Here is a 13301-nt window from a genome sequence, read left to right as displayed (position 1 = left end):
GATCCCCCTCCATACTGCCCCCCTGCCAGTGGTAGCCCTCTCACATGCCCTCCTCTCTGACCTTCTCATGCTCTTCCTATCTTCCCCTTGGCCCAGGCTGATGGCAGCTGCCCTGTAGAGGTCCCTCTGCGTTCAGACCCAGATGATGCCAGAGCTATGAGCGGGCCTGCAGGCGTGGCGCCGAGGGGAAATCAGCCATGGAGCAGCTGCCGGGGGAAGCCCCTGAGATCCGGGAAGAGGAGGAGAAAAAGGAAGTGGCAGAGGCAGAAGGAACCCCAGACCTCAATGGAGGACCAGAGCGCTCTCTTCCTTCCAGCAGCTATACAGGTGAGGAGGGGGCAAAAGGGAACATAGGGCAAAGGACACCGAGTGGGCCAAGCAGGAACTCTTGCCCTCTGTAGACAGCATCATGGGCTCAGAGGGGCAGAGCCGGGCAGCCGGGGTTCACAGCTCTGTACTGGTGCTTCTCGGCAACAGGACTTCAGGCCAGTGCACTTCTTCTTTCTTTGAAACCGACAGCTTGTAGGGGATGTGGACAGGGGCTTTCATGAGAATTCAGTGAGTTAGCATTTGGGATCCGTGTCCGTCATCTGTATGATTCCCCTGCTGCCGCCCAGGGGACCTGGAGCCAGTCTGCGTTTACCCATGCTGGGAAGATCAGCTGTACCTGTGATCGTAACAAACAGTCGCAGCACCCAGCTCCATTGATCTGGTGCTAATGACACACATCATGGAGCGGCCCTGTAATTAGGAGTAAGTGCTAAGCGGCCCGTCTGAATGATTGTAATTAAGATTACTTTTGTGCATCAAACCAGTTTTCAGCTTCTCTTATCGCACTTGTCGGCTCCCTGGGACCGTGTGCTGTTCTCTCCCCATCTTCATCATCATCGTGTTATGTCCAGCTTCAAGGGCACCCAGAATCCACTCTTTGGCCTCTGGTTTTCCCTGCTGCTGATGCTGCCCCTTCCCTAGCTTCTCTCCTCTCTCCACCTAAGTTCTAGCACATTCAGCTGAGTCTTGCTCCCTTACCCTCTTGGGGAACTCAGGGTCATGAGAGGATGCACTTCCGGGAGGGGACATCCCGATCTGGCCTCGGGTTTCAGCTGCAGGAGATCCCAGACACAGGTGGTGATTGAGGGCAGAGGAGCAGGCCCACCCCACAGGATGGTCTCTGGAGGCCTGTGTCAGAGTTAAGGTAGGGCAAGGCTGCTGAGGTGAGCAGGTTCCTGGCTGGCCTGTGGTTAAGAAAGGCCCAAATCCTGGAGCCCTACTACTTTGAACCTGTAAAACAAGTTCCTGGATTTTGCTGAGCTGCTTCCTCTTCAGGGCACGGGGTGGGTAGGGTAAGGGAAGGGCCGTGATCCCATCCCTCTGATCCCACCCGCATATCCAGGAATAACCGAAGTGGGCTGGGTATGATTTCAAGACTCAAGAGAAAGTCTCCCCAAACCCCCACAGTATCCTGTGTGTTGGCTGGTCACTAGGATGAATATAGAGACCCTATGACTGGGATGAATTTAGAGCCTTTCCCAGAAGAGGAATGGCTCACTGGTGATCAGTCATTCAGTGCTCATAACATGTACTGTTCTGAAATTGAGATGGGCAGGGAGGGTTAGGCAGCAGAGGAGAGACACCAGAGGCTAAGAGTGAGCAAGGTCTGGCACTGAGGAAGAGTGAAAAGGGAAGAGAAGGCCATGGAATTTGTGGCCTTACCACCTGGCCGGGCCCACTCTGTCCCCACATCTGGGGCCAGGCCCACAGAAGTTACCTCCACAGCAATGCCCTGTCCTGGAGTTTCCCTACATCCTTGTGGGGACCCTATCCCCACACGATACCACTGTTAATGGCAGACCAGAGCGCAGGGCCCGGGTGCACAGATGGGGCAAGGTGGACATGGTGATGGCTTCTCGGGGAGCTTTATCAGTGGGATTTAGGGCACACAGGGAGCTGTCTGGGAAAAAAATTAGCCCAACCTTCCCCCTTGTGGTGCTATATATGATGTGATTTTTAATGGATTCCATTTACCAATAAATCGATGAAGTAGAGCTAGAAAGACTTCCCTGTTCAATAATTGAAACAGGAGGAGGTTGTTTAACACAATCATTATGTGTTAAAGCCATCATATAGGAAAAGTTCCTGCAAATTCTATAAGACAAACAACAGAAAAATAGAAACAGGCAGTTCACCATTGGACAAATACAGATGGCCAGAAAATAAAGTGTTTTTCAATCTACTCATCAAAGAAGATATCTTCAAGATGAGATGTCATTTAGCCTGTCAGATTAACAGAGAGGACTCTTGCGGCCAGAGGCGGAAGACATGGCCCTCCAGCCACCCAGGGTGGAAGGGCAGCTTGGCTATGCAAGCGAGCACTTCTTTCATTCCTTTGACCCTGCAGTCCCCCGTCCTAGGAACGTATCCCATGTAAATACTCACTGGGAGCACACAGAGATTTCCACACTCACTTACTGCAGTGCTGCTCAGAAAAGCAACAAATGGGCAAGCGCCCATCTGTGGGGAATCAGTTATGTAAACTGTGGGAAAAACCGACTGTGGAATGCTGTGTAGTCATTAACAAGGACTGGGTGGGGCTGAATCTACCAGCGGGAGAAAGAGCTCCTGCCAAATGGGGGATCCCATTGCTTAATAATCTTTTAAGTATCATGGAAGGCACTAGAAGAGTGTACATGCAAAGGGCTGTGCCATTAACTCAGAGGAGTAGGATCATGGCGGAGAGGCTGGGTCACACGGTGGTGCGCGCCATTACATGTTCTTCTCAAGTCTGCAGTACTCTCACCGTTTAAGAAGCAAATGCATCACTTTTCTTTAAAAAGTAAAGTAATTTTGTTTCCAAAAAAAGGCGGGCAGGTGAGGGGCCCTGGGGACACAGCCTCATCCTGTGTCGGGAATCACACAAACCAGGGCAGGGATCTCAAGCCTGTGACCATCAGCAGTAGCTTTCGCTGGTGCCTTCACTTCTCCAGTCTCAGCCTCTACCTTTAAAGTCTGCCCACCTCAAGGGCTGGCCGGGTGAGGTTCTTTACCCTACCCCATGAATCTATGACTTGGGCCTCTGGAGTGCCCTCAGGAATTCAGGAGGATGGAACACAGCCTTGATCTTTGAAACTGCAGGAAGTTCCCACAGTTTGCTTCCCTTCTGACCCCTCAGAAGTTCTGCAGCTCTGTCCCGAGCTCAGCACCTGACAGAGAGGCAGGCAGGACAGGCCTCACCATGAGCACTTGGCAACCAGAGAACTCATGCCCAGGGTCCCCCAGCTGGGTAAGGGTGGGGGCAGCTTTCCCCTCCTGCTTCAGTGATGGGCATCCCATCCACACTCTCGGAAGAGGTCAGGGGTCTTAATGTGGAGCTGGGGCTGAGGAAGACCGAGTGTCCTTCCTCCTGGCCTTGGCACCTCCTCTCTCAGCAGGCACTGAGTGGGTGTCCAGGCGGGGGCTGGCCTTTCAGTGGAGGACAAGACTGCATGCCAGCCCTGAGAAGCCCACTGTGCAAGTGAACAGGACGACAGATGTAAGGAGGCTGCTTAATAACCCAGCTCCAGAGTCCCACAGAACTGGCCCTGCCTTCAGCAGCTAGTTGCCTTTGGGACTCTGCCAGCAAAGTAAATAGTGTTGACCCTCCTGGCCACTATCACAGCTCTGGCAACAGCATACCTCCAGTGATGGAGATGAGATACGCGAGAGAACTCCCCTCCATACAGAAATGATGCAAGCAAGGTCAATAGTGTCTGCTGAACTTGCAATCCAAGATGGTACAACTGATAGTTCACTCCCTGGGTGTTGGGCTTAGTGTTTACGCTGAGTCTAAACATTCCAATAATGGCCTGGTGTCATCCTCAGCAGTGACCTGTCTCGTCGCTTGTCATAGTCATGAATTATTGATTAGTAGTAATGAATAGTATGAGCTCAGCCCCAGGGGTTGGGTGGTTCTAGGTTATTACCAATAGGATGTGTGCACACATAGAGAGAGAGAGTGTGTTTGTGTGTGTGTGTGTTTAAGGCCTTGGCTTACACAACTGGGAGGGCTGGCAAGTTGAATTCTGCGGGACAGCCCAGCAGACCATAAACCCCAGGAAAGAGAGAGTTTGTGTGTGTGTGTGTTTAAGGCCTTGGCTCACACAACTGTGAGGGCTGGCAAGTTGAATTCTGTGGGACAAGCCAGCAGACCAGAAACCCCGGGGCAGCTAATGCTGTAGCTTGAGTTTGAAGGCAGTCCAGAGGCAGAATTCTGTCTTTCTTAGGGAGGCCTCTGTCTATTTTCATAAGGCCTTCAACTGATTGGCCCCAGACCTACTTACATTATGGAGAGTAATGATTTCAGTTTTACTCACATCTAAAGAATATCTTCTTCTTCTTTTTTAATTTATTTATTTGACAGACAGAGATCACAAGTAGGCAGAGAGGCAGGCAGAGAGAGAGGAAGGGAAGCAGGCTCCCCGCTGAGCAGAGAGCCCAATGCAGGGCTTGATCCCAGGACCCAGAGACCATGACCTGAGCCGAAGGCAGAGGCTTAACCCACTGAGCCACCCAGGCACCTGTGGGTGACTCAGTTGGTTGAGCAACTGCCTTCGGCTCGGGTCATGATCCTGGAGTCCCAGGATAGAGTCCCGCATCAGGCTCCCAGCTCTGCGGGAAGTCTGCTTCTCCCTCTGACCTTCTCACCTCTCATGCTATCTCTCACTGTCTCTCTCTTAAATAAATCAGTAAAATCTTAAAAAAAAAAAAAAAAAAAGAATATCTTCACAGCACCATCTAGACTGGTGTTCAACCAAAAACTGGTCGTCATGGGTACCATGGCCTGGCCGAGGTGACACATAAAATTAACAATCTGGTCAATGCCACTGTCAGCATGTTACTTAACCTCATCTATGAAAGGGTCAGAAGACCTTCCTTGAAGGGTTATTTTAAGGTTCCCATGGGATTAATGATATAAAGTATCCAGCAGAATGCCTGGTGCACAGAGGCACACAAAAAAGAGATTATTAGTGTAAACACACAGTCTTTACCAGGAAGTCAGGTTTAGGTTCAAGTCCCAGTCCCAGCAAGTATTAGACAGATGACCTTGGCTGGGTCCCTTAACCTCACCAAACTTCAGTTTCCTTATCTTTTTTTTTTTTTTTTTTTTTAAGGGTAATTTATTTATTTATTTATTTGACAGAGAGAGAGAGAGAGATCACAAGTAGGCAGAGAGAGAGAGTGGGAAGCAGGCTTCCTGCAGAGCTGAGAGCCTGATGCAGGACTCGATCTCAGGACGCTGAGATCATGACCTGATCTGAAGGCAGCGGCTTAACCCATTGAGTCACCCAGGTGCCCAGTTTCCTTATCTTTAAATGGTATCAGTCACTATCTTCCAAGGTGATATGGAATGATACTAACAAGCTCTTGGTGGGGCCTGATAAGTGGTGGTTCTTTCCCCCTCGCTTCCTGGGGTAGAGGTAGAGATGGGCCCTCAGGAGATGTTTAGGGGGTCAGGCAAGGTGTGGCTAGAGTGGAAGTTCAGAGGCAGGGCTCAGGGCCCAGATGATGGCCAATGGGTGAGCAAGTACATTTCCTGAGAGCTGAGGAGGAGCCAGGGGAAGGACGTTCTGGCTTGTTGGGAAGAGCAGCTGTACTGGCAGATGGCCCTCAGACTGGTATGGCCCATGTCCTCACCCAGCATACCTGAGAGGCAGCAAGGCAGAGACTTCTGGTAAGGGGGATGGCCTCTCGGAACCCCAGTCTCACACAGGGAGATCATAGGCAAGGCAGTGGGACCTTCAGAACTTGGTCCCCAGAATGGGGAGCATTCTACCATCATTACTTTTGGGTAAGAATCAGGGATAAACCCTTAAGCCAGGTGGTCAGCCAGGAAGAAACAGAACCTTTATCTTTAGAAAACCCACTCCTGGAGCCTGGGTGGCTCAGTCATTAAGAGCCTGCCTTCGGCTCAGGTCATGATCTCAGGGTCCTGCAATCAAGCTCCACATCTGGCTCCCTGCTCAGCTTGGAGCCTGCTTCTCCCCCTCTCTGCTGCATCCGTTCTCTCTCTCTCTCTCTCTGTCAGATAAAGAAAATCTTAATGAAAAAAGAAAGAAGGAAAGAAAACCCACTCTCAAGCACCCACCACTTCCGTATCCCCACTGTACATGCACTCCAGCACAGAGCCTACCCCTGGAGGGTGTGTACACTTCTGCCCACCCCAGCGCCTCACCTCTCCTGCCTCTCTCCGCCTTCTGTGGCAGTTATTTTTATTCTCCGAAATTTATTCCAGACAGGCAGGGGGTGCCCCTGTCCCCCTAACCGGCCACCACCAAGCATCACCAACTGCTTTCAGGTTCTGCAGCCTGTGTCTGCTCACAACCCAGGGCTAGGACAGCCACAGCCCAGTGACCTGATACTCGCCCTGGGCCCGTTTCCCCACAGTCTGGTTTCTAGCACTTCCTTCTGAGATGTTCACCCCGGGCATCTCCTAAGGATCTGGAGCTCAGGCTGCCCCAGGGGCTGGTGGGGCTGGAGTTTCTTGGCTTCTCCCAAGGTTCCCAGTGATCCTAGTGCTCCTGAGCCCCGGGCCAGTGGCAGGCCAGGAGACATGAAAGGAGGCTTGGTCTGGTTCTGGGGGCTCTCTGGGCCTCATAAGACATCCCCCCATTGAATTTCTTTTCTTTTCTTTTCTTTTTTTTAAGATTTTATTTATTTATTGGACAGACAGAGATCACAAGTAGGCAGAGAGGCAGGCAGAAAGAGAGAAGGAAGCAGGCTTCCTGCTGAGCAGAGAGCCCGATGTGGGGCTCGTTCCCAGGATCCTGGGATCATGACCTGAGCTGAAGGCAGAGGCTTTAACCCACTGAGCCACCCAGGCACCCCCCTTCCCCAGCCCACATTGAATTTTCATGAAGCCGTGGGGGAGGAGGTACAACCCAAGATGAGGACAGGTCACGGTCCCTGCCTGTGTGAGGGGTACACAGCTTGGGGAATGCAGAATTGCAGCTTTCTGCCTAGCACTGTCCTAACTCATGTTGCTTTTCACATGCACTTTCAGGTTCTAGGGTTCTTCTCTGTAGTACCTCTGTTGCTTTTCACCATGGCTCTCAGATAGATGCTCCTGTCATCTCCATCTTACAGAGTAGGAAACTGAGGCCTAGAGGGCAGAGATGGGGGTTGAGCCCAAGACACCTGTTTGAACTCAGTCACATTCTTAACCCTCATGCCTGCTCTTCCCGAGCATCTGGAAGCCAACTTGGAAGTCTCCCAAGGATCTCATCTTTGAGCCCAGAAAAGGGAGCAGTCACCTTTCCCAACAGCCTCTTGCTTGAATGGTGGGTGCTTCCAAGTCCCGAACCACCTGCCTGCCTCTTGGCCTGTGTTGCCCCTGGCCACATCGTACTCCAGCTTTCTCACCTCGTTCTGGCCTTACCTGGTCAAGGGCAGGTCTGGATCCTTCCCTGCACACAGCAGGTGCTCATCAAATGTCTGCTGCATGAAGGGAGAGGGTGGCTTGGCCCTGTGCAGTGCAAATGCCCAGATGCCTGCCCAGCCTCTGGGGCCAGGAGGGAGAGCAAGGAGGGCACCACCAAGAGATGGGTGGTTGTGGACAGGACTCGTTGCTGGAGGTGAGCTCTGAGATCCAAAGGTGGTGTGATTAGAGATGTCCCCCGTCTAGCAGAGGAGGCAGACGTGTCAGCCACAAAAACGCAGCTGTTTACAAGAAGTGACACAAAGTGAACCTGCACACAGACCACATGGGTTGGAGTAGGAAGTGCCAAAAACCCTCCTGCTCGTCCCAACCAAGGGTTTTCACACATGATCTCATTTTCCCATTTTCCCACGACAGCTCATACCGTGAGTTCTCTTGCCTCTCTTAGGCTGCCTCCAGGCACAGCAAGGACTGCCCAGCCCCTGCATCCAGTGGGCGCTGAGCGCAGGACCAACCCAGGGAGCTTGAAGTCCACTCACTCCACCAAAGTCATTGCTCCGTGCCTGCTCCCCGTCCTGCAGTAGCACCTGGGGGCAGCATTCCTGCCCAGTGGCCCTTACATTCTGGTGGAGGGCCCCCAGCAGTGAGTGAACGCACACGGACTGTCGTGTGGTGGTAAAGGCTATGCAGAGAACCAGAGGGGCTCTGCCCTCCCGGGCACAGTGCCCAAGAGACAGAGGGAGACCACTCCCCCCATTTGTGGGCTGAGGTGAATGGTTACACCCCTCAGAATGACCGAAGGTTAGGAGTGAAGACCCTAGGAGGGACAGGCCATTTCACCTCCGGCCCCAGCCCTTACCAGCCCGGAAAGGGAGAAGGCTCCCTGGTCCCTGGATGACAGACAGGGGATAATACCAGCCTGGAAAACGTTCAGTCTGGGCTCAGCCCCACAGCGTGAGTCTCCCTGAGGTGCCGGCCCGCTCTGAGCCAATGATTCTCTGGTCTGGGGATTTGGCCCCTGACCCTGAGGAGGTTGCTCGGTCATCAGGAAAGAGAGCAGAGAACAGCAGATTCTAGCCAGCGTGGCAGAGGCAGGATAGGCGGCGTGTGGGGTCATGTGGCTGGCCCTGGGCCGGGAGACCGAGGTTCAGGCTGGGCTCATTGCTAAGTGTCCAAGGGAGAGATTCCGAAGAGTATCCCAGAGATTACCGCATCATCTGACAGCATCTACCCCTGAAGTTATTGCCTAGTCTAGTACTAGTACTAGGTCTAGTACTTTCCTTGCTTCCACTCATACCACTGGTTCAGACGTCCCATGCACTTCATAGAAAAAAAAAACCTGGGGAAATTCAGTTTGCTGCCCAGTTGACCTGACTGATACCGCCTTCTTTCTGCTTGAGCAAGAAGTTTCGTAAGCGTGGCTTTGAGCTTCTTGGGACACCTGGGTGGCTTAATCATTTGCCTTTGGCTCAGGTCATGATCCTGGGATCCTGGGATCGAGCCCCATGTCCAGGTACATGCTCAGCGGGAAGCCTGCTTCTCCCTCTCCTACTCCCCCTGCTTGTGTTTCCCTCTCATTGTGTCTCTCTCTGTCAAATAAATAACTTAAGAATCTTTAAAAAAAAAAAAAAAGAACAGATTGGAACTTCTTGAGAGATGCTTTAGAGCATCTCTGGAGCCCACCCAAGAGTCGAATTTCCCGGGAGAGGTGGATAGAGGGTTGGTCTCCCTCACACACATTCCGTACAACCCCACACAGGCCCAGACGGTGGAGCCTGTCACACTACAAGAGCTACTTCTCAAGTTGAGTCTAAAGAGATCTTGTCTGCTTCCTCCTCTTGCTCCCTTCCCCCCAAAACACAGTCATCCTCCCCAGTGCACACACATGCACACACACCCCTCTTTCCTGCCCTGTGGTCAGTACAGCCCAGGAAGGCTCTGACTTCCCCCCCGATAATGATAGCTGCCATTTCCCAAACACCTCCTATATGGCAGGTCTGGGGAAGAGCCTCATGTTCTCGATGAAGAAACCAACCCTCAGAAAGGTTGACTGCTTGCGGCACTTAGCTCTTAAGTGTCTGAGCTGAGTGAGGGCCGCTTGGGAAATGTGGGCTCTCCCCCACAACCCTCACTGTGCCCCTGTGGGCTCTGGTCACCTCCGCTGGCCCCTGTCCCAGCCAAAGGTGAAGGCATCCCTGTGTCGTGTGTCCGCAGACCTTTCCCGGAGCTCCTCGCCACCCTCCCTCCTGGACCAGCTGCAGATGGGCTGTGACGGGGCCTCGTGTGGCAGCCTCAACATGGAGTGCCGTGTGTGCGGGGACAAGGCATCGGGCTTCCACTATGGTGTTCACGCATGTGAGGGGTGCAAGGTAGGGCCCGCGGCGAGTGGTGGTTGGCAGCTGGGGCTGTGTTTACATGGAGAGCTGACCGGCCAGAGAAGCCAGGCCGTCACAGTACCTGCTGCGGAATTCCCACCCAGGAGGCAGCCAGGCCCTTGGGCTCCTTCCAGGCCTCCGCTCTGGGTACAGCTGGTCCCTTGTTGGCCTGCCCTGTTGGCCACCTCCCCAGCCCCTCGGCTGGGCTGGCTGGCTGCTGGCGCCCTCTGGAGACATAGCTCTAAAACAGAACAAGGGGCTTGGGCTCAGCTGTCACACTGATGGCAAGTGCTTCCTGCACCTCAAGGCCCAAGAGGGCCCCTTGAAGGGAAAAGAAAATTTACTTTTCTTTCTCCAGGGGTGCTTTTGGGTTCATCCTTCTAACTGCACACCCATCAAAATGGTACATATTCTTTTACTAAACCACTGCCTAGAAAATACCTGGAACCAGATATATTTACGAATAAACCAGGTTAGCCATGATACAATTTTATATTACCAAACGCACAAAGAATCACTTAAAGTGAAGAATTAGACAGATAGATAGATAGATACAGATATAGATAGATGTATCTCAAAGGCTTTAGCGTTATTTTCTATCTTCCTCTCCTTCCCTCCAAAAGAAACCTGCCCCCCCGCCACCCCGGGTAACTTCCAAATTTCAGGAATTCTGACATTTACACACAGCACTGGGGCCCCTGACATCCCAGAATCCAGGGTGCAGAGCAGGATTCTCAGCTTTCTGTGACACCCCCCCACCACCAGGGCTTCTTCCGTCGGACAATCCGCATGAAGCTGGAGTACGAGAAGTGCGAAAGGATCTGCAAGATCCAGAAGAAGAACCGCAACAAGTGCCAGTACTGCCGCTTCCAGAAATGTGTGGCCCTGGGCATGTCACACAATGGTGAGAGCCAGCCCAGGCACAGTATGGCCAGAAAGCAGGCCCAGCGGTGGGGGGGGAAGGGGTTGCTGAGGTGGGGTGAGGAGGCCCTCAGAGCCATGCCCAGTGTGCAGGAATCCCAAGACCAAAGTGCCCTCCCCAGATGGCTCCACATCCGCTTTGGGGCCCGGGCCCAGAGTGGTCACCCGCTTTCAATCCCCGAGGCTCACTGGGAATTGACCCCAGCTCCAGTCACATTGGAAACACCATTTCCAGCACCCCAAGCCTGTCTCAGATGACCTGACAGCGTAAAAAGCTGCTTCCAAAGCCTGGGATCCCCTGGGCCCTTGCTGGTTAGTAAAGGCAGGCAGGAGCCTTAAGTGACCACTGCCAGCAGCCGGGCAGGAGTTTTCTGGAGGCGGGCCACTCCTGGGAGATAGACTGCCCTGCACTTTGGGCCTCCTACGGTATTGTCTTCAGACCCCATATAGTAGGATTGCACAGAGCCCATCTGCCCCCCACTTTGCCTGTCTTGAGTCAGAGCCCCCCTTGGGGGACTGGGGAGAGCTTTTTGTTTAAATGCCTCCACCCACAGCTACCCTGTCTTGCCTTTTAGATGGTGGCAGGACCCAAGCTCTCCAACTGAAGCATTTCCTCCGTGGTGGGGCCTGGCAGGTCCAGGGCTTGGTCCCTCCCTCCAGTCTTTATCTTCCCAGGCTCTGTTCCTTAGGTGGGCTGAGCAGATTTCCTAGGAGATCTCAAGGCCAGCTCAGTTCTTCTCACTTCTTCTCTTAGAGAAGCCGGATTTGTATCCTGTTCATTACTAATAACTAACTTTTTAGTGCTTACTGTGTGAACATTCTTATTCAATTGTTTTGACAATCCAGTGAGATTTCAGTATTAGCCCATTTTTCTTATGAATAAAGGTGAAATAGCCTTCCTCTTCCTGTCTCCTGGAGCTCAGGCATGGGCCTTTGACACCAGAGACTGTCTTCCCACCTATCACACCGCACTTCCTTCCAGCCACAGTGGCTCAGCCAACTCCCTGAATTAGGGCCCTTGCCAGGCACTATGAACAAGACAGAATCCCTGTCCCCCTAGAGCTTACATTTGGGAGGGGTTCCCCAATATTCCCATGTGCTGGCTGTAGAGCTTCTGAGGGTCCTGGGCTCAAAAAGTGGGTCTCCATTTTTGGCCTCCGTACCTGTTGTGAGACAAGGAGGTTGGAGGTGTTGGCTCCCGCCTGGGCTCCTCGATGACTTCTCTTCACCCCCCACCCCACACCCAGCCATCCGCTTTGGCCGGATGCCAGAGGCCGAGAAGAGGAAGCTGGTGGCGGGGCTGACGGCAAGCGAGGGGAATCAGCACAACCCACAGGTGGCTGACTTGAAGGCCTTCTCCAAGCACATCTACAATGCCTACCTGAAGAACTTCAACATGACCAAAAAGAAAGCCCGTGGCATCCTCACTGGCAAGGCCAGCCACACGGCGGTGAGTGTCACTGCTCGGCCTGGCTGCCCGGGCACTAGGCCCTGCCTGCCGCCCGCCTGACTTCTGGGAGAACCGGGCTACTTCCTTCCCCTCACTTTGGGGAACAGGCCAGGGGTATGGGGAGCACATGGGCGGGGGTCCTCCCAAGGCCTGGCCTTTAATGGGGCCTGGTTTTCAGCCCTTTGTGATCCACGACATCGAGACATTGTGGCAAGCAGAGAAGGGCCTGGTGTGGAAGCAGCTGGTGAACGGCCTGCCCCCCTACAAGGAGATCAGCGTGCATGTCTTCTACCGCTGCCAGTACACCACGGTTGAGACCGTGCGGGAGCTCACCGAGTTCGCCAAGAGCATCCCCAGCTTCAGCAACCTCTTCCTCAACGATCAGGTGACCCTTCTCAAATATGGTGTGCACGAGGCCATCTTCGCCATGCTGGCCTCCATCGTCAACAAGGATGGCTTACTGGTGGCCAACGGCACTGGTTTTGTCACCCGGGAGTTCCTGCGGAGCCTCCGGAAGCCCTTCAGTGACATCATTGAGCCCAAGTTTGAGTTTGCAGTCAAGTTCAATGCCCTGGAACTTGACGACAGTGACTTGGCTCTCTTCATTGCGGCCATCATTCTCTGTGGAGGTAAGTGAGGCTGGGGCTGGCAGGCCTGCCCCACACACCCATTCTTTCTGGGGGTTGGGCCTTCACCACGGGGCACCAGGCCTGAACGCAAACAGTGTGGGGCCGTGCCTGTGTGATGGCAGTGTGACACACGAGGTGCCGATGGTGTGGAGGATTGGCTCCCTCTTCTCGGTGAAGAGGAGGCAGACAAGACTGAAGAAATATGCAACATGTTCCTGGGGATGATTCTTCGTATTTTGCCTCCACTTTTTGGATCCCAATGTAATAAATAGAATAATCATCACACTCACAGTGCTATAGAGCTCACTTCGTGCCAGGCACTGTTCTGGTTCCTTTTCCTAGATGATAACTCACTTGGTTCTCATGGCAACCTGTGCAGAAGGCATTTCTGTCACCCCATTTTACAGATGACGGAACTAAAGTCAGAGAGGCTGCAGGGAGAGGCCAGTGCACAGTCTTCTCGCTAGTCTGTGGTGGGGATGAGGGTTGAACCCAGGCAGTGAGTCTCTTTACCA

The 13301-nt window shown here is 53.2% G+C and overlaps 1 protein-coding gene across 3 annotated transcripts in view; it reads left to right on the top strand.

Annotated features, from left to right (window-relative positions):
• PPARD (peroxisome proliferator activated receptor delta) overlaps positions 1-13301 on the top strand; it is an 82091-nt gene that overhangs the window by 66480 nt on the left and 2310 nt on the right. For all 3 annotated transcript variants that reach the window (XM_032340539.1, XM_032340537.1, XM_032340538.1), the window contains 5 exons: positions 97-327; positions 9626-9780; positions 10552-10690; positions 11955-12157; positions 12336-12786. In XM_032340539.1, the coding sequence (XP_032196430.1) occupies positions 198-327; positions 9626-9780; positions 10552-10690; positions 11955-12157; positions 12336-12786 (1078 nt within the window). In that variant the 5' untranslated portion in view covers positions 97-197. The remainder of the gene's footprint in view (positions 1-96; positions 328-9625; positions 9781-10551; positions 10691-11954; positions 12158-12335; positions 12787-13301) is intronic.

Source organism: Mustela erminea, chromosome 4 (genome assembly GCF_009829155.1).
Source record: "Mustela erminea isolate mMusErm1 chromosome 4, mMusErm1.Pri, whole genome shotgun sequence".
NCBI classification, from domain to species: domain Eukaryota; kingdom Metazoa; phylum Chordata; class Mammalia; order Carnivora; family Mustelidae; genus Mustela; species Mustela erminea.
The sequence above is the reverse complement of the archived record's forward strand: the minus strand, read 5'-3'. Positions and strand labels throughout refer to the sequence as shown.